The sequence below is a fragment of the Diuraphis noxia genome, unplaced genomic scaffold, assembly GCF_037042655.1.
Source record: "Diuraphis noxia isolate RWA-SAM2 unplaced genomic scaffold, SU_Dnox_SAM2 contig0001, whole genome shotgun sequence".
Lineage (NCBI taxonomy): Eukaryota > Metazoa > Arthropoda > Insecta > Hemiptera > Aphididae > Diuraphis > Diuraphis noxia.
The window spans coordinates 54418575-54446335 of NW_028301711.1; the positions used below are offsets into that span (position 1 = coordinate 54418575).

At 26.0% G+C, this 27761-nt stretch overlaps 1 protein-coding gene and 1 pseudogene across 2 annotated transcripts; one reads left to right on the forward strand and one right to left on the reverse strand.

Moving 5' to 3' along the window:
• The first annotated feature begins 181 nt into the window (after positions 1-181).
• Positions 182-27730, forward strand: LOC107161305 (ATP-dependent DNA helicase Q5-like). 2 transcript variants are annotated; one of them, XM_089215866.1, is made up of 12 exons: positions 182-337; positions 415-595; positions 22245-22372; positions 22476-22600; positions 22685-22849; positions 22916-23095; positions 23178-23366; positions 23422-23533; positions 23604-23976; positions 24244-24363; positions 24440-24632; positions 27103-27730. In XM_089215866.1, exons 3-12 carry the CDS (start codon positions 22264-22266, stop codon positions 27205-27207), a joined length of 1671 nt encoding a protein of 556 aa, XP_089071992.1. In that variant the 5' UTR covers positions 182-337; positions 415-595; positions 22245-22263; the 3' UTR covers positions 27208-27730. The 2 variants fall into 2 exon arrangements, with proteins under 2 accessions (XP_089071992.1, XP_089071993.1); XM_089215867.1 differs by lacking the exons at positions 182-337; positions 415-595 and adding an exon at positions 21915-21991.
• Positions 11895-15874, reverse strand: LOC149060922 (uncharacterized; annotated as a pseudogene).
• Positions 27731-27761: the final 31 nt, after the last annotated feature.

The following is a 27761-nucleotide window of genomic DNA, read 5'->3' on the forward strand; positions in this document are numbered from 1 at the left end:
TGAATAACCTTAAAAAATATATTGTTAACATTAGTTCCAAGATTTTACACAATGAACATATTCTTATGTATAACATCTTGAATAAACATGTTTATTATTTTTATTATTAATTTCTTAATCGTGATTTGTGGTTAGGTACACAGTTTAATAACATTTGACTATAAGTATTAATATATTTATAATAAGTATCTACTTTTTGCAGAAAAAAAATATAAAAGATTTAAATATTTAATCATGTTTGGATCATTTTTTAGAGATTATGGTTTTATTATCGGGATGGTAATTATATTTATTTTGTGGTTAGTTTATTTCGAAAGAATTTATTCCTGGTTTCCTGGTACGTCAATTTTTAATTAGAGTGAAATTTAAGATATAAATATTAAATACGTATTACTTATTTTTGTGTTGTTTTAGAAATGTATTAAAATGTATTCTTCACACAATTTCAAGCAGTCGAAAGTAACTGTTTTATATCACCTATTGGCTGATCAAGTATTATGTTTCATCAGTGTCTTAATACTTATTTCAACATTACAATTGGTTATTGGATTCATTTCGCCATAATATGTTAGATTGTTGTACAATTACAGAGAAGGTATGTATAATATATAGATGCATCAAGAAATGTCAAGTTCATTATAATATTTTCATTTTTCTTATACAGAATAAACACATAATTTACAAACAATTTAGATGACGATAATTAAAAAAGGGACTTAATATTTTTGATAAATTAAATTACTTATTTTAGTGCTAACTTGTGATAACTTAACATTGGTTTTTAGGCCATAATCAAAGTGATCTAATACTACTAGTATTTAAAATTTTACAGAAACAGGTTTTGTATTTCTTTTGCTGTCTATAATTTATCACTTGGAATATTATAAGCTGCTAGACAATTAAAAATTTGTCATATTAAAGCAAATAGTATGTTGATCAAAATATTAAGCTTTGGCCAGTTTGTTATTCATACATTTTGTTAATAGTCAAGAGTCGCATATTACTAGGATTAGGATGTTTATGACTTTTGCATATTTTTTCTTTTAGTCGTGCACATTGCAAACCAAGTTATAAATTTGTTTTGTGTGATATAGAATCAAATACATTCAATTTTATTTAGCATATTTTTGCATATTTAGAGATTTTTATGAATAAATGCATATTTGGCCAAAAAATAACTTAAATACAATATAAACCTCAATAAAAACCCATAGGTAGGCACATTCTGTTTCACATTTAACGAAAATGAGAAAATATGAAACCCGTAGTATATAATTAACTTATCTTTATTACTTACTTAATTAAATATTAATTTGCTGCAAGTACCTATGTTTTTAATTTCAAAATATCATATTTTTATATATTTGTATTTAAGTTTAAAGTTATAAAAAAAGTTGTAAATTAATTTAAAATACATTTTGGATTAGAAATAAAATGTTAAAATGACATGTTTAATTTTTTTAAGGGCGCATATTTTGATATTTATTGTGTACACTCGCATGCATTTTATAGTGTTTTTAAGGTCATAAGCATCCTAACCCTACCTATTAGTACTAATGGTTTTATAATATTTTACTTATTATTTATTCGTTAGGTTATTATTAATTTATAATAATATAAATTATATTATTAAATATGACAAATTCACTTGTTTATGGTATCATTTATTTTGTTGAAATGCTATACCAATATCAGTTATCAATTTTGTTGTTTTTATTCAAATATTTAATTGAACTAAAGAGATATTGTATAAATGCAATAAAATAAATGGGCTTAAGATAACATTAAGTCTACAGTTGAATTTAAGTCACATATAGACATATTATTATATTGGCATATTATAATACATAGGTCCTATAATATTAAGACATATTTTTTGATAATTATTTTTCTATTGGTACCTACTGAATGTATTTTTTTTTAAATTTATGATTAAATTTGAAAAGTATTATTGAATTATTATTACTTATTAGTATTATTATTTTGTTTCATTAAGTTTACTATAATTTTACAAGAATTTAGAATACTTTATAATTAAGGCTTGGTACTTAATGCGCTTAAACTGTGCTAAATATGCATGCCCTTCTTTGATTAAAATCTACAAATATGCACATTTTTTTTACTAAATTCAAATTTTATACAGGGTGATTCTTTTATCAAACAACACTCATTATTTTAAAAAGTATTGACTTTTTTCAAAATAATTTTTTAATAAAAACGTTGGTTTTTTAACAACTTGAAACTATGTAAAAAATATTTTGAAAAATTCAATACTTTTTTTAAATAATTAGTGTTGTTTGATAAAAAAAAGTCACCCTGTATAGTAATTTAATCATATTTTAATAGAATTGATAGCATGCTATTTCTATTGAGTATGATTATAAAAACATATAGTTATAAATTTGTGATGTTGGAAAATATTTGTTATAAATGAAATAGCCCCCAAAAAACATACAAATGCAATAACTTTTGAGCCATATTTATAATGTATATAAAATATAATATATTAATTATTTTATAATATAAATAAAAATAACCTAAGCCTAACCAAATTAAAATAGATATAAATATAAAAATATTTTGTTACGAAATGCATTATTTTAACTATGAAAACACTATTTTAATTTTAGATTTGTCAGTAAATTATTTGGAAGCCTCTTTTACTCCAAAACAAAAGAAATATCCCGACCATCTTCTTTGGTCGAGTCTATTCCAAAATCAAGTTGGCAGGTAGATGGTCGCGTTCCTAAAACTCCGTCTAACTCTTTTTCAATCATAACCGAGATAGTAACAGTTTTTGAAGAACCAATTTTTTCTAAATCCAACCTCACAATTTCATAAATCTGGAAGTCAGGAAAATAAATTTATAAAAATATATATATTATTCTATTTTAAATTTCATTAGAAAATCAGTTTTGTTGTTTACATCTGCGTTCCTAAATTGTTTCCCATTAAGCAGTTTCATAATATTGCTTTCTTTTACAGAAGCTACTAATGTGGCTATTCCTGCAGAACTCCAACGGCATATTTTTATTTAAGAATTCATATTTCATATTAAGTTCTTTATTAGGTACTTAAAACGAAATATTACGTAATGCGTAAAGAGAATAATAGGTATATAATTCATTTATTTATAAAAATAAAATCTGAATAATGTGTATTCAGTTAGGTACCTACCTATCCATAATTATTACTTATACCAAAATAAAAGTGATTGTTTCATTTAAATGTGCAAAAATACGGTCGATTTTATTTATCAAACTGATTTAATTTGGTTAAGCTACATTTAAAGAGTTCATGTTATTAAGAACGCTTTAAAGCGTTTACATGATGCATGATCAAACAGCCCTTAATCGTGCATGTAAATGTAGTAGGTATATGTTTCATTAGATAGTATCCCTAAATCCCTATCTCATATTATATACAGTGTGTTTCCTTTTAAAGGTAACACTAAATAATTCTGTCCAGTGACATTGGATTAATATGCGGATTTCGGGAGGGGATAGGGAATACATAAATACACGTTTCTTGATGATTTTTACATTTTTAGATCTATCCGTGTGCTCATGCGCAATACAACTTGCATTTTTATAAATGGCAACAGGTGTTTTGAATACCAAATTCGGATAGACCGAATTTTTTTAAGTCGATTTGGTCCTTTTTACCATAGCTCTAAAATCAAAATTGACTAAATGGCAACCAGTCAAAGTTTTGATTAATATTATTGAATTTTTCACCAATCATACTAGAATTTTATGAATTATTATGAAATTGTATTTATTATTTTTGTATCCGTAGGTTTGCAGATATTATTAAATCATTTAAATCGAAACTTTGACTGGTTGCCATTTTGTCAATTTTGATTTTAGAGCTATGGTAAAAAGGACCAAATCGACTTTAAAAAAATCGGTCTATCCGAATTTGGTATTCAAAACACCTGTTGCCATTTAAAAAAATGCAAGTTGTATTGCATGCGCACACGGATAGATCTAAAAATGTAAAAATCATCAAGAAATGTGTATTTATGTATTCCCTATCCCCTCCCGAAATCCGTATATTAATCCGATGTCACTGGACAGAATTATTTAGTGTTACCTTTAAAAGGAAACATACTGTATAAATTAAAGGTTTGCATTTCATGTCTAGATAAATTCACTTTAATCTGTGAATTTAATTACACTTTAACTCACCGTTTGTGAATTTTGTTATTAGATCATGCTTTTATTATTACATTTTAAATTTTTTTAGTATCTTCTGATGGTTTTCTAATTTCTACATAGTGGTGATTGGCTATAAATTATTTATTATGAACAGTATATCCACAGAAAACTAATAATTTAGAATGCAATAATTATAACAAAAATTATAACTCCAATAATTTTGCTACTAAACCTATAACTATAGTTATATCATCATTGTACGGTAATAATTTTAATGAAATAAATATTTTTAGAATAGGTAGTAGGTATAAATATTTTTAGTTTTTTACAGAAATTATTAACATATCTTTTTTAAAAATTTTATAAAAATTTAACGATTATAACAAATATATATATATATTATTTATATTTATTTTATTTAAATTTTTTAAGAACACGTGAAGTAAATAATAATTTCTGATTTACTAATTAATTACATCTGGATTAAATTCATAGGTTTTTAAGTTTAAGTTCTTAGTGTTCTTACTAGTGAATAAAATACAAGTGATTCTTAATTCGAGAGCTCTAATACATTTATATACATAAATTTATTTGTTACAGCCATTAGATATGCCAACAATTATAGCAGAAATAGTATATTTAGGTTACTTAAATCTCCTTAAAGCTTGAAAAAACTATAATAATGGTAATTAATTAATTTATTATAACATAAAAGTACTATCTATAATAATTATCATAGACGTCCCCAGAAGGGAGCAAGACAGGGCACTTGTCCCCCTCTTGAATTTTAAATTTGTTTTCCAAAGTATTATCTTTAATGTGCCAATTTAGTAAACATAAATTACTTTTAAAATGTAAGCATAAAATGTATAAAACATTATTCATTTATTTTTTAAATAAATTTAACCCTCCCTTGAACAATATCTGTAGACATCCATGATTATTATGTACATAAGTTTAATAATTTATTATTATACTATTGTATTGCTGTTTATTGACTCGTTTAGACGGATAGCTGAAAATGATAGAAACAAAAGGAATACAAAATATGAGCAGAAATTGAAAGAAAACTCAAGTATTATACTAAACAACTAAATGTAACTAAATTTATATTTTATTTATGAAGTTAGGTAAACATATTTCATAATTTTAGATTATACTATAAATTAAATTTAAAATCAATTGTTTTTTAGAATTTAATATATTAAGTAATAAATATTATAATTAAATACATACTAGGTAATGTACAGGGTTGGATCTTTGATGTTTTTATACTGGACATATATAAATTCTATAATTTTAATTTTAATTAATATCTAATGGTTTTAATTATAAATAGGAATAAATAAGACACTTAAGCTATAAATCTTGTTTTATCAGTTTAAATGCAAATAATGATTAGGTGCAATAATTAATAGCTGGCAGTATTATTCTTATTAACTAATTTTTTCCTTTGTAATATGATACTCGTAGTTACATACAAAAATTGTCAATAAAAAACTAACAAAGGGGCACGTGCCCATGTGTCCCTCCTCTGAATTGACCACTGGTAATACACTAAACTTTGCTTATAAGACATGCATTAAAACTATCACAGATTAAATCTTGAAACTGTCAACAGATTGATTGTTATGGGCGAAGTCAGAAAAAAACCAACAAAAATTGTAATAAATTACCTATTAACTTAATTTTGCTACTTTCATATATTAAATAATATTACATATTATAGTGCCTACATGCTACATACATACACAATAATAATTGCAATAAATTTGAAATGTGATAACATTTGTCATAGATACATGATATACTTATGGAATGGCAGTTGTCTTTAAACTTTTTGATTCACGGCTCTCTGTTTTGTAAAACAATTTTCATAAACTTAGTCAACTTTGCTGGTCACACAAAAAAAAGAAATGCTTCAGCAGCTAGTTTTGAGTACCTAAGTTCACGTGCCCAAGTGTGCTTAAAACATTTCTAAAGAAGTTTCATAATAAACATTAATTTAAGTTTGGGATAAAAATTAAGCTCAAATAATTGATTTTATATATTAGTAAACATTTTAACTGTCATTGTATCTGCTGTAAATGGGTATTCAATCCAATCATATCTTATTTAAATTCATAATTTATTATTTATAATTTTAGAAATCCATTTGTATTAGTGTATTACTTATGTAACCCAAATTTGGGTTGCAACTCACCAGTTTAAAATCACTGATATAATATTTAGCATGATTAGAAATCAATAATAACCGACAGAAAAATTTATTTTCTACGATTTATCTTACAAAATTTGAGTCTTATAACAGAATTATTTTAATGTACAGTAGAGCCTCGATAGTCCGGACCCCCGATAATCCGGTGAACGCGGTAATCCGGACGGCTAAATTCCATTTTGTTCGTAAATTAATTTTACGAGAATTCCCGCAACACAATTAATCTATAAAATATTGTTATCGACAAATACAATTTCGTCATTTTTATTACCTACTGTTCCTAGTAAAGACTAATACATGTACCTATGTGGGTACATAATAATAGTGAAATTAAAAATAAAATCTTACTAATTATTTGAATATAGGTAATTTTGAAAAACCGCCGGTAATCCGGAAAAATCGATAATCCGGACGATGCTCGGTCTGAATTCGTCCGGACTATCGAGGCTCTACTGTATTTGTGTACATCAGAATCGTTCCAGGTTTTGAATCTAATAAACGACTAAACCTTATATCTGTGAGTCTGATAAGCAGCGATTACTGTATACCTATTCATTTAAACTCAATTTTTAATTAAAAATTATAGTTATATTTTTTTACAATAGGTGTTATGTTATAAGAGTAAAAAAAGTCATAAAATCCGAGAAGATGAACTATCTGCATCTGAAATTAAGCCCAAGTCCATTGAGGTGATTGAAATATGGCTTATAATCTAAGCTTACATTAATTTGTTTTTTGAAAATTTGTAAATATTTAACTACACTGATAACTTTTCATATTGGTATAATTTAAAATTTTTGTAATCTAAATGATGATTAGTTTTATTTAATTTTGTTATGTATCTATTATAATTTGTAAGCTAACTGAACTGCAAAATATTTTATTTTTAAGCTGCATTTAGTTTGTTTTATAAAAACTAAAAGGTAACATATTAGTTTATAATTCGATTAGTTCATACATTTAAATGCATATTGTATTATTTTTGTTTATATTTTATATTTCAACTACCGTAATTTGCATTGTCACTTGTTTTCCTTACAATTATTGTATCTAGAACTTTTATAATGTTGTATTAAGCATTTAATACTAGTATAAGTTAAGACTTAAAAGGATATAGTAATAAGAAATGTTAATACATACAAATTAGATTAAGAGAACAATTATAAGTAATAGATTGCAAACCAAAACAATGTATATTCCAGTGGCGCCGAACCCTATATTAAGGTTGGGCCATGGCCCGACATATTTTGAAAATTTAAGATAGGGCCGCTCCATATTGACCATTTTCCTCTCCACGGTATGCCATTTTTTCCGATATTAAGATGTTGGGCCTCTTGAAATATTTTTCGCCCTACTAGATTTTTAGGACTTCGGCGCCACTGGTATATTCCACAAACATATGAATACATGCAACTAGGATAATACAACAATCATGAAATAAAATAACAATTTAATATAGTTTAATCATAAGCAAAATGTAACTACTAACTAGGCTAAAACATAAATCGATGATGATAGTATTCTATTGTATAACTAATATATAAACTATGTATTAAGACAGAAAAGAGGTCAGTTGGAGGTAACTCGGTTACCACTTATATAGCTACTAGTGTCAAAGTCAGAGTGTGGTGACCACTGGACGTCAGTGTCTAAATAAAGTGCTCTTTAAATTCATATTATTTGTTTATTTGTTAAATTTTTGTGTACTTCTGTAATCGGCATATACGACAATATTGTAATATAATCATTATATACAATAATTAATAATCATATTATTACATTATTATATTATATATAATTATTAATAACAATAACAACTTTAGAATTCCCTGTTGATTGTAATCAATAAAGAAGTAAATACTTCATGGTGTGTGTTGTCATCGATTAAATAATAAATATAATAGATTAAAGCAATGTTTCCCAATCTATGGGTCGCGAAATATTTTTGATGGGTCGTAATGTTTGTAAACTAATAAGAAAACAATCTTAATTATAATAAGAAAATAATATTAGATGTAAGTCAATTAAAAAATTGTTACGTTATATTTTAGTATTTTACTAAATATCACTCAACCTACATATAATAATAACACAAAGTACTTCTACTGCCTTTCTAGTGGATCAGGATGTCCAAAAATTAAATTGTTAGGAAAATGAGTTTATCTCCATCAAATCAGTATTTTTACACACTTTTTATTTCTTATTAGTCGTGGGCATTCTTATTTTTGAAAGTGTTTTTTTGTACTTTGTTCATTATTTTTAGTTTTTTTTTCATGTGCTTGTACACTGTAGATTTTTTCTCGTAGAGTTAATCTAGCTAGAGCTCTCTACATTTAGTCTAGAAGTGTGCACAAGATCTAGAGTACTCTAGCGGTTGCCTCTCTAGGGTCTAGGTAGACTAAATAGGCTAAACAAAAATCTACAATGTACACGGAGATTCTACACAATAGCTAGATCAGTCTATATCTATTTGTTCACTTGAAAAGACCAAATATAGCAAGTGGAGATATTTAAATTAATTATCAACAGTGTTTTCGATTATTGTTTTTTTGTTTTGTATAAATAATATATATTTTGTTTTGAATTATTTGTACAATGGCCGCAGTTGTATGGGACAAGCAAAAAACCAATCAACTAATTAAGCTTCTTGAATCGTCTCCTGCACTGTAGAATTGTACACTGCAGGAATATATAGACAGGCAGGTAAAGGCAAAATTCCTTTGTTATCTTTTTTTGATATACAATTTCTTACCTACAACCTCTTCGTTTTTATTTCCTGTTTTTCATTAATCAAACTACATACTATAATTACAGCTACAACGCGTTTGAGATCCGTCATTTTTCGTACGAAAAAATATTGTTATCAACTATTCAACTAGCCCAAATGCTCTCTCAATGACAACTATCTTGTCTATAAAATCTGACTAATGTACTCGGGCCGTAGACTTATCTAGGTTGATTTGATCTATGCGCTCTCATAGACTGCTCTATTTAGAGCACATTATTTCGGTATAGTGTAAATACACTTCTAGTGCACTCTAGCTAGACCGATCTAACTACCTGTATTTCTCTCTACAGTGTACAGGCATCTTAGAATATAGGTACCAATTGCTTTTTTATCTATTATTATTTAGTATAAAAAGAATAAAAAACTTTACAGTATGAAGTATTTCCATAAATATACTTTTTATTATAATACACATTTATGAGAATTTAAATTTAATATAATGAAATAATAATATAAATGTTAACTATCAATTAAATTTAAACCTAATACCTAGTTTGTGTATGCAATGCGCCTATTGAAATATCATACTAATAAATAAAATAGGTATATTAATAAAAATTAAATTTTGTTTGTTCATTTAGTAAATTACAATATTTAAATTAAAAAATAAATATATTATATAAAAAAAAACAGTTTTGAATAAATATATAGATAACTATTTCAGTCTTTTCAATGGACTTATATCACATAAAACAATTTTATAGTTAAACAATAACCATTAATTTTTAAAAGATAAAGTTGTTATACTATACATTTGTTTTAGGCATGATAATTAAATACTAGGTAATAGGTATTTAATACTATTTATGCAGTATGTCCATTGAAAAATTATTTTACCTATGAAATAAGCAGTATATCATTGACCATTGTAGGTACATACTGCTTTATTCTCTAGAAATGTCTACATACAACAACTTTTTTTGTACCTATCCTGGGGCGTACTCAAGGGGAGATTAGTGGGGTTTGAACCTCCCCCATGACCTCACTAATCCTATGTAGTCTTGTGCATTCGTGCTTAGGGGAGAGGTGGCCACAGTGAGACACAGGACAAAGCGATCCATTAAATATAAGTCGACTAATTGAACCATCAGATGGAGAATCCAGAAGATTCATAAAATCATAATAAACATAATGGTTAACTATTATATAGATACTAGTATCTATATCCGTGCTATTAGCACAGAATATATGAAATATTTCATATATTCTGTGCTATTACTCTATTAGTAAGTTCAGGTCAAAAATGATACTATCATCTTATCATAATATTATTATTTTTTATTATCAAAACGTGAAAATGTGAACTTTGTTTTTTTCAATTTTGGTATCGAATTTTATTCAAAGTTACGTATTTTAAGGTATGTATAAATTAAATTTTTCTTGTGCACAATTTAGTTATATGTACAATTGTTTATCATAAATATTCATACGAGAATAATAAAAAATCTGCAAAATAATAGATCGGTATACAGTGAGACAAATAAATACTGTTGTCTCGCTGTACCCAACATCAGTTAAGTCTAAAACAAGACTGTTGAAATAAATTGTGATCATAATAAATTGATATTAGGTTATGATTTTTATTTAATTTTTAAAACTATTGAAATAAACAAAGTGAAAACCTACATTTTTTTAATTGTACAAAAACACAATTAATTATTTTTAAATTTGTTAAAAAAATTTCTATAGGTTGAAATTTCGTTAAATTTTAGAATGTATTAAGTAATATGTTTTTTAATGCTCAATAATATTTAGAATAAAACCATAACGCTGTTGAAGGATTATCACTTAAAACAAAAACAATATTTAAAAAATAATTTTTAGTGTCTCACTGTGACCACCTCTCCCCTATATATAAAATAATCAAAAATAAACAATATATGTTTAAATTGTATGTCAACCAGTGTTGTGCTTAGATAAAAGTTAAATATCTAGATATAGATAAGATATCTAAACTTAAATTTATCTAGCTATAGATAGATACTGTAGAAATTGAATTTATCTAGATATAGATAGATAAAATAATTTTTATCTAGTTACCTTGGTATACAATTACTTAGTATTATCTCAATATTTAAATTTATAATATTATTTGAAAATTAAAATGACTGTATTTTTATTACAATATTCCAAACAAGTAAAAAAATATATATATATATTCTCAATAATGCAAAAAAAAGTATCTTGTTACACGCATCTGTATTTAATTTTAATACTCTTTATTTTCACTCCCATTAAACTTAATATAAATAATAAATATAAAACAATACATGTGATTATGTGAAGTGATATCTACCTAATTAATAGATAGGTGAAATGTTTTAATATATCCATATTTTCTACGAAGTTGAAGTAAATTCAAATTCACTATAATTATTAATTATTGAATGTAATAAATAATAATACATATTTATAAATTTTAAAAATTAATACACCACCTTGTGCTCATACTCATACTCAGTTCTAGTTATAATATAATATTATACCAACTTTAGTTTAAGATAAGTTTTTTAAAACTTGAAATTAGTTTTTATTGGGATTTTCCTGTCTTGTGTACAAATATAAAAATATCGTTAAACAACATAGGTGTTTATAACATTATAATTTATTTATATAAATATAAAAACAGTATACAAACATATTAATATATTATATTAAAAAAAATTTATGAATTATTTTATAGTAAGATTAAAATAACATATTAACAAAGTATAAAAATGCTTTCTTTTGCGAATATACATAAACATATTAAAAATAATAATAAATTTATTGTTTAGATCGGCAACACAATAATTTATTAAATGTTATATCACCAAGACGATTTCTCCTTGAAGTCAAAACTTGAACAGCACCACTAAATAATCTTTCTACAGGTGCTGATGATGGAAGGGTTTGTTGTACTTCAAAAATATTTTTTTAACTATAGGATAATTATTTAACATTTGTAGTTCTTTTTTTTTTGAATTTAAATATTTTAATACTTGTACATTTATTTCTTCATCTGAAGAATAATTATTTGAACTTTGATCACATACATTACTATAAAACTCTTTATCACTCATATTATCACTGTCATCTGCAGAGTCAGAATTTGTAGTAACTAAAGAAGACATCAAATTGCATTCATCGTTAAATACTTTTTTACAAAGATCTTTATACCGAACAGGTACCCAATCCATTTTGAATTTTGGATGACTGATTGATGCTATTATAAAACTTTTACTTTTTGGTTCACTTAAGTTATATAAAAAACTAAATCGTTTTTCGAGACTAGACACAATTGCGAGGCTTAACGGTTTACAATATGTTAACTGGTTTGACTGTATTAACAATTTTCTTAAAACTAAAAGCGTGGGGGCAACATAACCTAAGAAGCTGTTCTTTTCACCCTGTAATTTATCCAAGGAAAAAGCTAATGGTTTCATTACGTTGCAATATTCTTCAATGAATGCCCACTCACTAACTTTTAATTTAGGCAAATGTAATTTTTCAAATAATATACATACATTAGTTTTATGATTAGAAATTTTTTGTGTTGCTTCATACAATGAATTCCATCTAGTTACCACAGGAACTGGGAACTTACACTTGCAAATGTCATATATTGTGTCTGATGCTGCTGTACTTCTACTAGCTAAATTCCAGAAGTGTGTTAATTTATTAAAAGTTGACTTAGAAATTTTGTTGTAATCATTATTAGAAATTTTAGATATATCGCTGGCTGCAATCAAGTTTAAAGTATGTGCACAACATAGCATATGCTGAGGTAAAAAAAAACTACCATTGTTGACTAGGTTTGATTCCAAATTTAACAAATTATTCAAATTAACTCTTTCTGAATCCAAGTCTGAGCAGTCAGATTCACTATCAAAATTTGAACTCTCTGAACTATTTTCATCAAAATTTCCCACATCACTTGTACTTGCTTCTTCATGAGGTGGAAGAGAAGAGAATACTCTGAATGCCTTACCAAAGTTAGAAGCATTATCTGTGACAATATGTGTTACTTTTGATAGATCAATTTTGTAAGTTTTTGTAATTTCTATCATAACCTCAGTAATATTTTGATAGTTGTGGCTTCCTTTTATGCGTATACAACCAATGACATATGATTGGCAAAAATATGTTTCTTCGTCTATGACGTGACAAGTCATTCCTACAAATAAACTATAATAAATTATAAAATAATCAATATTAATAATGTGCATAAGAAATAGTATATACCCATGTAACTTCAATTATTGGCACTCCATATATCAGCTGTTGCACAAATATAGTCATGTTTTGCAACTAAATTGGTTAGCATTGAAACGTATAGTTCATATTTTAAATCCAATTGTTTTGATAACTGTTTTCTACTTGGAACAATATCATCATTTGATCCAGTAAGTCCTACAATTAATCTTTTGAAATTTTTTTTTTCACAAGTTCTTAATGGGCGCATTTCATTTACAATATATTCAAACACTAAATCCTTCACCTAAAAATGAAATAACAACAATTAACACACTAAAAAAGTATTATCTAACACTTAAATGGTTTACATTTTGGAGGTATTTTGTAAAAAGAGCATAATCTTCATAATGATATGTTTTATGGAATAAAACTATAAAAAAAAATCTATTTTTCAAGTACAGTGTAAAATTCAGGAAGTATATTAGTTAATAATATAAGTACTTTGAGCATAACTTTAGATAAAAATTAAATAATACAAAAAAATTGTTTTTCTTATTAAAATAAAGGTAATTTTAAATGTATATAATAAATAATATTCCAATAAATGAATAAGTGAATATGAATGATAATAGGAATTATATTATTTGTTAAATTACTAAAAATAAAGGCTATTTGTTCATATATTATGAGTTAGGTTAGGAGGAATATAATTTATTATCAATAATTATTCATTTTAACTTGAGTTATTAGTTGGTTACATATATAAAATGATTACTTATTAAATATTTTATAATTATTCCAGTACCTAATATATTATAAAACTTATACCAAAAAACAATTGATAGTCAGGGATACTAAAAATTTTACAAATATTGTAGTAGTTCTATAAAATAAATCTAATGTCTAAAGCACAGTATAAAATAAAAACTATAATTATTAGAAAATGTCTCATAGTGGTGTGTGTATTGTATTATTTTAAATTTTAAAGAATTCTATTTGTAAACATAATTTAATTAGTTAATTTTTTTGTTTCTATTCATCATTCAACTAGTACAATAAAAACTATATCAAAATAATAAATAAAATATGTATAATATTCTTTAAAGTAATTAAAAAGACTAGTATATTGATTTAATAATTATGATATGACATAGAAAAAAATGTATTAAAATGCATCTTTAAAAACTGAGGTATTAGGTAACTAATTAAGTAATTAAGTAAGGTTAATAAAATATTATCACAGATTAGATAAAATTAAAATTTGTTTTTTGTAATCTGTATTCTGTGATATAGGTAGTGCCTGCCTGAGTATTAAACTACCAAGGCTGGGCAAGTTAACGTTTCTTTTTAACTCGTTAAGTTACAAATTACTCCTATTTGTTTTTGTCAACTTGTTAAGTTAAACATTAACTTTGAAAGAAAAGTAACTTAACTTAGTTTTAAGTTAAAATTTTCTAATTTGCAAAATAAAAAATTCCCGACATAACAATGTTTATTAGATAGATAGTTTTTCTTTACGCTCGTGAAAATTCCTGGAGAAATTTAAAATGATACATCAAATTATTAACTATCAAAAAACCTACTTTTCTAAAACCCTTATTAAAAAATTTGTATTATTCTTTGGACAAAAATTAACTTAATTTAGATGTTTTCGAATAAAATTAACTTAATGTTAACATGTTAATCTTAAAATAAAATAACTTATTAAGTTAAAAGTTAATTTGAAAAAAAGGAACGAGTTAATTAACTTAACGTTTTAACTTTTAATTCGTTAATGCCTAGCCTAGTGAACTACAGTAAAAATAACCACAAATTCCTATTGGTTTGATACTGTTGATTATTTTAGGACAAATAAATTAGAAAAAATCTGAATTAATAATTACCATGTCTTTATTAATTTTTTTTGGACGAACATCAACAAGTTTGGTTTGAATAAAATTTGAATTTTTCTTACTTCTGGCTATTTCAACTTTTGGAATTAATAATGGATGTTGAAGTTATAAACAAGTTATTTTAAGAACATTAATTCATAATTTTATGTAGGTAATTGTTATAATTATAGGTGGGAACTAGGTACCTAAATCATAAACATAAAATATTATGATACACTTTGACATTTTGTTAATTGTTCTTAATATTTAGATATACCTTGACTCCTTGTAAATTGTGATATTTTATTATTTATTATTGTTACCAATAAAAAATTAACCACAATGTTTGGATTTAAAAGAAATTGTTTAAAAAACTTACTTTAATATGACTTAACAAATTGCCACTCGACTTAGTTGACGCACTTATGTTTTTATGACAGTTAACACAAGATGCTATTATTTTATCACCATTGATCGACACCAATTTGTAAAATTCAACAAATAAATATTGAAATTTTGAATGATGCGGTACATTTTCGGTCGACGATGTTGGTGAAACGTCTGTACCAGTTATCGGATCATCAACGTTTTCATCCGTTTGTAGACGAATTCTTTTAGTGTTGGGTAATGATTGAATCAAGAAACGATCCATTACAAAATATAAAATATTTCTCCAATAAAATTAAGTCATAGACAAAACTATAAAAACTATAGGAAACAGGAACACTGAACAAGTTGAGGACGAGTGTGCGCTGCGTACAATACGAGAAGGATATCTCACACCAGTTAATTATTTTGTTGTACAATATAGCATACCCATACAAATTCGTATAATCGGGGTCTGGTAATAATTATTATTTATAGTACATGATTAGTGACAATAGCATAATTTATAAATAATTTTGTGGTAATCGATAGGGAACGATAAATTTTTGTAGGTATACAGCGTATTATTAGACATTATACTATTGATATTTTCTTATTAACAATTATTTCTGTATTTTAGTATTTATAAACCATCCGCGATCGTCGATCGGTAACCACCGCGCAGCAGCTGCCTAGTCCCTTGATCGACATTCGTATTTCGTAATGTGGGCTTGAGATTTCCCGTATTGACCGTATTATAAAATTATAAATAATTTCCATCTCCCATGTGTATAGGTATTAGGTATACGTAATAAATCGTAATTTTTCATAATTAATAAATGCTATGTAAAACTATTTTAGAACCAAATATAGTATTACAAATGAAATTTCTTATTTACCTAGTTGTTTATATTATATTGAAAATTTGAAAATGATAATATTGTAGAATAGTTATTACTTATTAGTTATTAGTAATTAGGACTTAGTGAATTATCTAGATAATTTATCTAGATGGCTCTAAATTTTATCTAGATGAAATTTAGATGTCAATTTTATTTTTTATCTAGATAAGATAAAGATATTAAGTGTTTATCTAGATAACCTATCTAGATAAATTTAGTTATGGCACAACACTGATGTCAACATGCATATACAACGATTACATGCATTATCTGTTAAGAACTGTAAGATTAGATAGGTAAGTAAGAATATTTTTTAAAAGAAGGTGACAAAGTCCCAGTGATAAAAAACAAAATGTTCAACCCCCCCCCCCCCCCATTGAAAACTCCCGAGTACCTATCTAAACATAATTTGTTTTCATTGCTTTAATAATTTACTCATTAATAGGACACGGAAGTTAACTACACTAAGAATGTAATGAAAAATGCATTATGATAAAAACCCTAAAATTACAATAAAACATTTTTTTTATCAATAATATTAAAAACAATATTAATAAATTATTTTATGAAATAGATTAAGTAATATACTAATATTATAAAACAATTTTATTAGATAGGTTTAAAATAGGTAGATTATAAAAAAAAATAAAAAATCAAATTCTTATCATTGGAAATCCAGTAATTTGTTGGTTCTTCTATTTTTTACAAGAATCTACAAATAATTTTACCAAATTTTACAACTTTTTATTCAAAATTTTCTTGTTTTGTTTCTAAAAAAAAGGTATTTACTAAAAATAAATTATCACACTGTACTATAAACGACTTTTTTAGTGTTTCTTCTGAGTTTAAAAGATAAACTTGTCCCGGTTTACCCACTTCCTATCAGTGGCGTATCTAGAAACTTGACATGGGGAGGGTCCAGACAATTTTCATACTACAGATCCGTGGGGGAGAAGCCCCCCACACCCCCCAATTACGATTTATTTAATTAATTTACCAAATTTTTATTTTTTTGTATAAGAATTCAATAAATTTATTACAATATGAATTAATAACATAAATTCATTTTGTTGTTAATCATTTATTTTTAATAGTATAAAAAAACCTTTATAATATAAAAGCTAATTTTCTGGGACTTAGAGCCATTTCGTTTATTATTTCCTCTACATTTATATGTACCTATGTCACGATGAATGGACATCATAGCCAGTCCATTTAGCCTCATCTACATAATAATAAAATTAAAAATTAAGTACAAATAAGTTATATTGTTATATAGTAGATATCAAATATTTTTCAAAATAATTAAAAGTTTAATTTGTTCATTATTGTAGATCTTAGATAAGTTTTCAACCTTAAAAAGGTTGAAAAAGATCTTTCGGGCGTTGCTGTCGACACCGGTAATGTGCATAATATTTTGATTAAAAAATTAATATTGGTAAAGTCAATCAAGAGGCAACTCAAAAGTGCTTCTAACCCACTTTTGATGTTAACCCCTTGACCGGCTATTTTTAATTTCCATATACCTAGGCATTATCATGTTCTACTGGTGGTAAGTAAAATTTAACTAAATTATCAAACGCTATTTTTTCAGCATCAGAAAATGTGGTCGTTAATAAACATTCAAACTCTATATTAATATACAAAACATAATATTTATTACCGATTTTTATACTAACCTAGATAAATCAATATACTTATTACCTTCAAAAACGGATTTATGATTTAAAAATCGAGTTGTAAGTTGGTTGATAAAATTGTCAATAAATGGCATAAACACTGTCACTCTATAATATAATCTTCTACAGAAGATACTTGAGGATTCGCTCTATTTGTTTGTTTTATTGCTGTGCGTTTTTTAATTACCTACTTCTGTGTCAATAACATTTGATAAATTCTATTAAGATATTAAAAGTTAATTATATATTATTAATACTCAACAATGAATTACTTCAAAACTCAAATCATATACTTTTAGTTTCTCAAATAAAATGTGAAATTCTTTTTCTGCATCCTGTCTCATTTCCAGGGCCGTATTAAGGGACAATGTATGGGGGAGCAAACATAAATATGACGCCCCTAATTCAGTATACGCCTTTTTTACAAGTAAATAACCAAAAAAAAATTTTCTCGCTACGCTCGAACAAACATTAATACTTACAAAAAACTTTATGCTTACCTAATAATTAGTCATCTACTCTTCCTATTGTCTTATACTATATATTTAAACACATGAACCAGATACAATTTATACATATTAATACATTATTACATATACTACATGTCTACATATCATTATTAATTTCAAACTCATGTCTCTTGGTATCTGGTATATTCTATACCTAGCTATGCATTATTGTAATGATAAACGACCAAGGAAATAGGTATACTATGTTAAAAATTTTAAATATTATATAACAATAACATTACTTATCCTAAAAATTTACAAAGTTCAAAACTTTTGTGATTTCTTGTATAAATATATACTATAGATACAAATGATAGGAAATTAAAATACACAAATAAATACATCATGTCTTTAAATTATTATTATTATTATTGTTTGCTTTATTTAAAGTTTTTCTTGCGAATTTTTACAGATAAAAATGTTTGAATAATATCAGACCATTCTATATTTCTAAGAATATCATTTTCAATACATAATAGCGTCAAGGAAGAAGTTTTGTCTTGTGAAAGTGTTGATCGTAGGTAATTTTTAATTCTTTTAAGGACAGAAAATGATCGCTCACCACTTGCATTAGAACATGGCATACATGCATATATTCTTAAGACAATTAAAACATTTGGAAAAGTTAATGCCAAAGGGGAGTTGGATAGTTTTTGGAATAAACCGTTTATTGTTAAATCTTCTTTTGAAAATGAAATAGCAATTTTTTTAAATTGGACTATTTCTTCAATAAATGATGTATCTATATCTTGGTTGTATATATTTACAATATGCAATGCCTTTTTGCGTAGTGTCAAAGAATCTAAATTAGTTAAACTACTTAAGAATCCAAAATTTGAATGGACATTTATATATGCTTTTTTCCTTTCACATAAATTTGAAGATAAAGTGTCAATTATAACATAAAAAGTATCATTCTTCATTTTATCATCTCCACGATGTATAGTATCTACAGAATTTGAATCATCAAAATGTCTTTTCTTCTTTATAACCCTTGATTTTTAGTACAGATTTGCAGTATTGCAGTAGTAGGTACAATGGTACATGACAATATCGAATGCGGGTAGCTCCGTGTCCCGGCGGTTATAACATATCTATATATATATATATATATATATATATATAGTGAATAGTGATTAAAATAAAAATTGTACGATTAATACGTCAAATACTAGGTATTACGAAAACAAGGTCTAAAAACAGCGTTCTCTCCCAATTAATAAGTACCTAATATTAGATTCCATTACGATATTATATAAATATTCCGACAATTGACATCGTAAATTCTTAAACTAAAATAATTAATATTTATTCTACTAAATATTTTTTTTTTATTATATTACAAACAACATTATCGACTTTTTTTTGCCGCCCTTAAATATTTGGACGCCCCTGCCGCCTGGAGCATCTGCTCCTTTTGCCCCCCCCCCCTTGATGCGCCCCTGCTCATTTCTTTTAAAGTATTAACTAATAATTCAATGGTACTTGAAGTATTTTTTAAATCTATCCGTTCTTTCTGTAGTTGTTTACACACAAGCATTCCAAAGGCAAAAAATATGTAAAATATACTAGTAACTACTCTATAATTATTACTCTATAGTTGTTCCCCCAAGTAGCCCAGTAAGTTAACAGCCAAAGATAATAATATACTCTTATCGATTTCCAACTGACTGACGACTGACGAGACATCGTGTATCAACATTGTATCTATTATATGTATATATCTGTGACCATGCATAACAATAATTTATGATATCATTTTTTTCCCCGATTACATAAAAAAATGATATTTTATATGGTTACAACTTTAGGTACAACATATATATGTCCAGGGTGGCGGCCCGAGAAGACTACGATGAAAGAACAAATATTTTATAATTGTATATAAATTGCTGTGAGGGGGTCCAACCCCGCTTATCCCTATCCATAGATGTATAACTTTGTAAAGTCATAACAGGATAGGGGTATTCGCATATACACCAGCTTGCTGAGGAAGGGGTATCTCTAAACTGTTATGACTAATTCGATGTGTAAATATTTATCTTTATAAATAAACGATGCTGCATGGGGGCTAAGCAATGTGAAAACAGTTCGGCCTCCATGTAGTGATTTAATATGGAAAAAAAAAAAGATACAACATATATTTGCACTTAGCACAGAATATAATAATATATTAGACGTTTAGATACGTATTTATGGAGCCAAGAGGGAAGGGTCCGGACCCTATGGACCCCCCCCCCCCCCTGTAAATACGCCAATGCTTCCTATATGCACCTTTAATGACGTTGGCGATGTACATACCTTGAACGTCGGTTGATTTATCCACTAAACCCCATATTTTGAGTCCAGAAATATATTAGAACTGATTTTGCTCATAATTTTTACACAAATATCATTCACGTAATTTTTACGCAAAATGCTTTCATCGGGTATTTTTTTATTGGTATATTTTTCTTTTAACAAACAGAAATCCTTATGAGGGGCTTTTTTTTGTGAATTGGGCCACATTTTAACTACCTGTTTCATATAAAATATTTATTTACATTTTACTACCCAGATTGGGCCACAAATTAAATCTATATTTTTAAAATGTACCCGGAGATTAGGCCATAAAAGTATAGCACACAAATATACTATTAATATGAATAAAATTATAACGTTTATATTAACTATAATTATTTTTACTTAATAAATAAAAATACAATATGTCAAATAATTAATATTTTTTTTACATATTTCCATACAGATTTAACTAATTTAATATACAACAAGGTCCATAAAGTTAGTCAAAAAATAAATGTAGTAATAAAAAGTGGCCTAATTACCGGGCCACCTGTAACAAATATAAAATTTTAGTGGCCCAATTATCGTCTACCTTTGGAGAAAAAGGCGAATTGTGGCCCTATTCCCGGGTGCCTAATAATATAAGGATTATGGGTGAAATCATGACAAAACATGGTCGTTAATGATATTGTATTTGGTCAAGGTTGAAATATTGTAAGACAAATATTATGTCGAATGAAAAATATAATATGTGAACAATATTATTCATGGTACTTGTGATGGCATCACTGGTAACGCAATTTTCCGTCACTCCACTACTCAACTCCGCCGGTCATACACGCTCCCCGCTTCGTCAATGGTATACACTGTATGGTTTACGTATGCTACTACTATATATATATAAAAAAAATATTAACTTATCACCACTATCATTACCAAAGTTACACCTTAGTACCCTTACACCATGACCTGCCATTGTTATGCCTTACATGAGCGCTTCGATCAATAGTTAAAAGTTAAACAGAGCTGAGGGTTCAGGGTTAGTAATTTAGTATTAGTAAGGTTAGTTGTCAGTCTTTCATATTGATATTGAATATCGATTGCTGAACTGTTGTAGGAGATTTGCTTATTTTGATTTTTTGAATACCTTTCCTTTACACAAATACTCAGTTACATTGTAATGATATAAAATATTGGACGGTCTAACAACGATTGTACAATATAGATCATTGTCTATATAGACAATGATGTATATTATTATAATTTATTACTAAAAAATTGTTACCCACTAGGCGTTGGAACATTATTGACATGAACAATATGGACATCGAATCACTGTTAAAATACTTGCGTAATTATTTTCATCATTCAGAATTTAAGAACGAAATGCAGAAGGATGCTATCTTAAAAATATTGAAAAGTAAGTACAGTAGTAAAATGTATTTTGTGATTGGTCTACACAATTTAGGTACCTATTTCATTTATGGTTTTTTAAAATGGTGTGTATTAATTGGTGTTTGAAGGAAATATTGATGTTATCGTGTCGTTTCCGAGTGGTTATGGCAGGACAATATGCTATCAATTGCCCTCTTTAATATATTTGAAGAAAATGACTGTAGTGATTATTCCTCTCGTTGCACGAATAATGGTAAAAGTTGATTTCATGACAACAATCTATTGTATTAAATATGTTAGTATATAAGTAGGTAATGAGTACCTATTGTTTTTGTAGGACCAAGTTAATACCTTGAGGAATTTGGGAATTCACACTGAAGTTATTTCTACATTAACATCTGACAGTGAAAAAATGCGTATTTATGGTGATTTACAATCTGAATTTAGAAAAAGCCACTTTCTTTATGTGACTACTGATCAAGCTTCAACTCCGGCCTTCAAAGTCAGTCAATATAACACTATATTAAATAAATAATAATAATAATAATTAATTGTATTTTATTTTCAGCAATTATTGTCTCACTTAGTACAAACTAACAATCTATCATATATTGTCGTCGATGAAACTCACTCTGAAAACCAATGGATTTATGGTCAAAAGAATTATGAGTATCAAACACTGGGCATGTTAAGAAAAAAATATAAGGATATACCATGGGTTGTGGCAACAGCAACAGCTGGCGTTGATGTAGATGTTGAAATATTAAATATTTTTAATGTAACCTGTTCATTTTATTTTTAAATAACATATTATAATATGTTATAACTAGGTAATTGATTTTTTGAGGAGGGTTTTATACATTAAAGATGATCCTAAGACTTCTATAAGATTTTCGATTCCGAGCTATAGACCGAATCTATTTTATGATGTAGTACAAGATGATATTAATGGAGTTTCAGTTACTCATTTAAAGATCTTCATTGAAAATTATTCAACTGTAGAAAATGCAAATCCTGGAGTAAGCATTTTATTTTTACAATTCACATTTGCTAATACTAACATGTTCATTTTAGCCAGACTCAGAAAAACCTTCTGGATTAATATTTTGTAAGACGCGAGAGGTTACTGAAAAATTAGCCAAAGATCTAAAACAAAATGGTATTTCAATTGCTGCTTATCATGCTGGTAAATACCTTTACATTTAATATGTTTCATTTAATTCAAATATTCTACAAACTATTTTTATTTTAAACAGGACTAGAGGAAGTTGATCGTAATGCTGTTAAAGACTCGTTTATGAAAGGACATTATCAATTTCTTACTGTAACTAGCGTTTCTGGAATGGAAATTAATAGAGCAAATATAAAATTAGTAGTACATTGGGGTTTGCCGTCTAGTATTTCTGCATATTATTATGAATCAGGTCAAGCTGGAAAGGACGGTAACCCAGCACGATGTCGAATTTACTTAACAAGGCGAGCAACATCATACTATAATTCAAAAAATGAATCTATGTTGGCTGCTGCAGTCAATTCAGTTGATTCAATTGAACAAGCTCAAAATGCAGCAAAAAGTTTTCTTGTGTTTCTTCATTCTCGATATATGAAAGATTTTTGTGAAGGTTTAAAGTATGATATTATTTAATATTATATTTATAATATCATGGGCGGATAGGCCTACCGGGCTACCGGGCATTTCCTGATGGACCCACCTTTGTATTTCGGTAATGGGGCTCTTTAATATCATGTATTATTAAATTTTTTTTCATGTGGGGGCCCCTTTATAAAATTTTCTGGTAGGCTAAAAATGGCCTATCCGCCCATGTATAATATTGGTATACTTATAAATTGTACATAATGTTACTATTTATTTAATATTTGTGTATTAAAATATAGGTGTAGACACAGATTTCTTTCTGAATATTTTGGAGATGACAAAATGGAGTGCATTGATAATTGTGACATATGTTCCATAAAATCTAATGGCTTTTATGGAGAACGCAGTGCTATTAGATTGTATATTACATCATAATATTTTGGTTATAATACTGTATAGAAATAACTGACTTAATTTATCAAATTTTTTATTTAGAGACATGTTACAAATGGGCATGAATACTTACATAAAAAATATTTGTTCAAAATATAATGAATTGCAAAAAAATAACATGCTTACAACTACAGATGCACTAAATATAATGAAGGTCTGCGATGAATTTCTGAAAGCTAATAATCCCAACAATCCTAGAGCTATACTTACAACTTTCAATGATTATGAAGAAACGGTAAGATTTAACCATGTATCGTTTAATTGAATATAGATGCATTTATTAAGTAATGTTTTTTGATAACTAAAATTTTCTAAAACTTAAAATCTAGTTTAATTAAATTATAATTAAAAATCATTTAGGTTATATAAAAAAATACAATCAATTTTATATCTTGTGTATAATACATTTTTACACTGATATTTATATTTTTAGAATATTACATAACACAGTGAAACCTATATATAATTTAGTCTTTGAACCACCAAAAGTGTTATAGACACATATAGGTATAATTTAATATCTATATTTTTTCCGAGATATTATCTGGTAAATTGAGTTTTACTGTGTATAATATTAATTGATTTTAAATATTAAAATTAGGTATCAATTTAGTATAATTATTATACATTTTCTAGATTTTATATTCAATTCTTAATACATTTTTAATGTTACACAGATTTATTTTTAAATTTTTATGCTTTATTCGTCTACAAAAAAGTTAGATTAAAATATTAATCGTCATTTAAGTTATAAATTTTTAGTCTTTTTTTTTTATAAAAAATTGTATTTATTTTGTTAATAAAGTTGAAAATTTAAGACCAAATTCCAGATAAATTGTTACAACAGCAATTGAAAAATATTAAAATTACATAATATGCTTGATTTTTATTTCATCAAAGGAATTTAAATTTCAAATTTTGATAAAATTTACAAATTATTTAGTACTTAAAATTGTATAAAACATTAAAATTGTATAGCTTAGGATTAAAAATGTAAAAAAAGGTAGTAAATGATTCATTTTTTTTTGATTAAAAAATTAAATTAAACACAGTTTTTCATATATTTTTTTAAAGTTCATATTTGATTATCATATTTCATATTTGATTAATTATTAATCAATTAACCAAAAATAACAATTTTAGTTAAATTGTAATTTTAAAATAATATTTGTGGGTTTGTTCTTGAAACATTTAAAGTACTTAATTGTTTACAAATATGATAATATGCAAATAATATTAATTTAATCTACTAGCTACAGTAGTAGTAATAACAATATTATCATAATATAAAATATCAAAAGTTGACAAACCGCCTTTGCTCAGAATTGTTTTATATCAACAATGATATAATATCTATAAATTCAGATTAAACACCATACATTACAGTGATCCACTTGTTACCTACTGTATAGTAGATCGTAACTTTCTTACATACTTTGTTTTTCATGTACATATAAATCTAACATTGATTCTAAATATTATTCAATTTGTTTATAGCTGTTTTCATTTATTTTGAATATTGTCTTGATTTTTTTTATTAATATACCGTATTGATCATTATTCATTAATATGAGACTGTTATATAATAGGGATTATACATTTTATATAGATACCTACTTTTCATAAATATATGATCATATTATATTAAAACTAAATGTAAATAATTCATTTTATACTTGGTATTTAAAAATTTTTAGATCATTTTTGTCACAATTTCCTAGACTTTGCCATATTCATTTCATTGTATTACAATATCTTCACAATTTTCCTATATTAATTGAAATCCTAAATTTTGCAATTCTTTTTTTTGGTAATGAACTTGGCTTATACAATTATATGTTTTTACAAAGTGATAGATTTCTCTAACTAGCAATTGTACTTTTAGAGGAGGTGTGCTCATTGCAGAACGGAATCACAATGTTCTTAACCTGCCTGACTCTTGCTGAATACAGAAAAATTGATTCTTCATATTATGTTATCTTGAATAAATATTAAAGCCCCTTCGCATAATCTTGTTTTCTATATACCTTCCAAATTCCTAAAGTCAACATAAATTATTTATTAAATGAGCTTATATTTATTACATAAGACATATAATGTTACTCGTTAATGAGTACCTCTCATTTGGCGATGATTTGTTTTAATGTTATATTGTTATAATATTGTTCATTTTGTTATTGGAATATATATATTATTTATTTAGAATATTCTACTATTAAATTCGTTGTTATTGTATTGTTACTTTGATGTTAAAATAGTAACCCGTATATTAGTAATAAATAAATAAATACTCTCTTGAATTCGGTAAGAATTAATTTACGAGTATATAAATTCTTTTTGATGGCTATTCATCACAAATCTGTATAGCAGTGGTTTTATCTTTTTTTTTTGTTATTATTAATTGATTTCTTTTGTTTTTATTTTACAATTATTAAAAATCTAATAAAAATTAATTTTAGTTCTATGTTGTGGTGTTGATGACCTATGAAACTAACCAATATTGCTTCAATGTTTCATTCTATATTTATTTTATTCAATATTTTCTTAACTGATAATTTGAAAAAATTCATTTTTACTATTGGTAAATTGATAATTTCAATAGTTTTATCAAATTACTGTTATCTCAATTCATTAGTTTTTGTTTTTTTATAATCGTACTTCTGTTTCATTCACAAAAATTCTGTTATTTTTAATATTTGTTATAGATGAAAGTGAGCAATACAGATGTTGAACCTCTACCTTCATCTTCAATGATTGAGATTGATGACAAAAAAGATGAAGACAAAAAGATGAAAATGCCAGCTCCATAATACATATTACCTACACATCTTTCATAAATTATTCAAAATTTTAATTTATTTTTTCTTTAAAATAGGTAGTTTAATATTTTTCAAATTTCTTAGTTTCTAAGTATAAATTATAAGTTAATTTTAAGTGGATTTTATAATTTAACTAATTACCTGCATTAATATTAATAAAATCACTTCAGAATTAATTATTCTGAGCTCATATGGATTATAAACTCAAATTATAAACATTTTTATACATAATTTATTTAGCTGTTAAATTGACTTTATAATTTTAGATAATATGTTAGAACCCAATGATATTTATTGTAATTTAGAATTTAAATAAATTAAGATAGCTTTGTTAATGAATTATTTCTTAAGAGGACGTCTAACCCGCATATTGTGTTGTCTCCGTCTTACACATGTATGACCTAGAAAATTATTGTTTGCTAGTTTCAATAGGGTATTGTCAGTTTTGATATTAGAGTGAATCCACCTATTATCAAACTTTTAGGTAGCAACATTATCTGTGTTCTCTCGTTGGTTTTTTACAATATTTTAATATTTAAGTGAGT

Excerpts from the sequence above, each read along its gene's own strand:
- LOC107161305 (XM_089215866.1), top strand. The coding sequence starts at position 22,264 with ATGAACAATATGGACATCGAATCACTGTTAAAATACTTGCGTAATTAT. Across the intron at positions 23,096-23,177 it reads CAGCAACAGCTGGCGTTGAT|GTAATTGATTTTTTGAGGAG; the intron begins GTAGATGTTGAA and ends TGTTATAACTAG. Across the intron at positions 23,977-24,243 it reads GATTTTTGTGAAGGTTTAAA|GTGTAGACACAGATTTCTTT; the intron begins GTATGATATTAT and ends ATTAAAATATAG.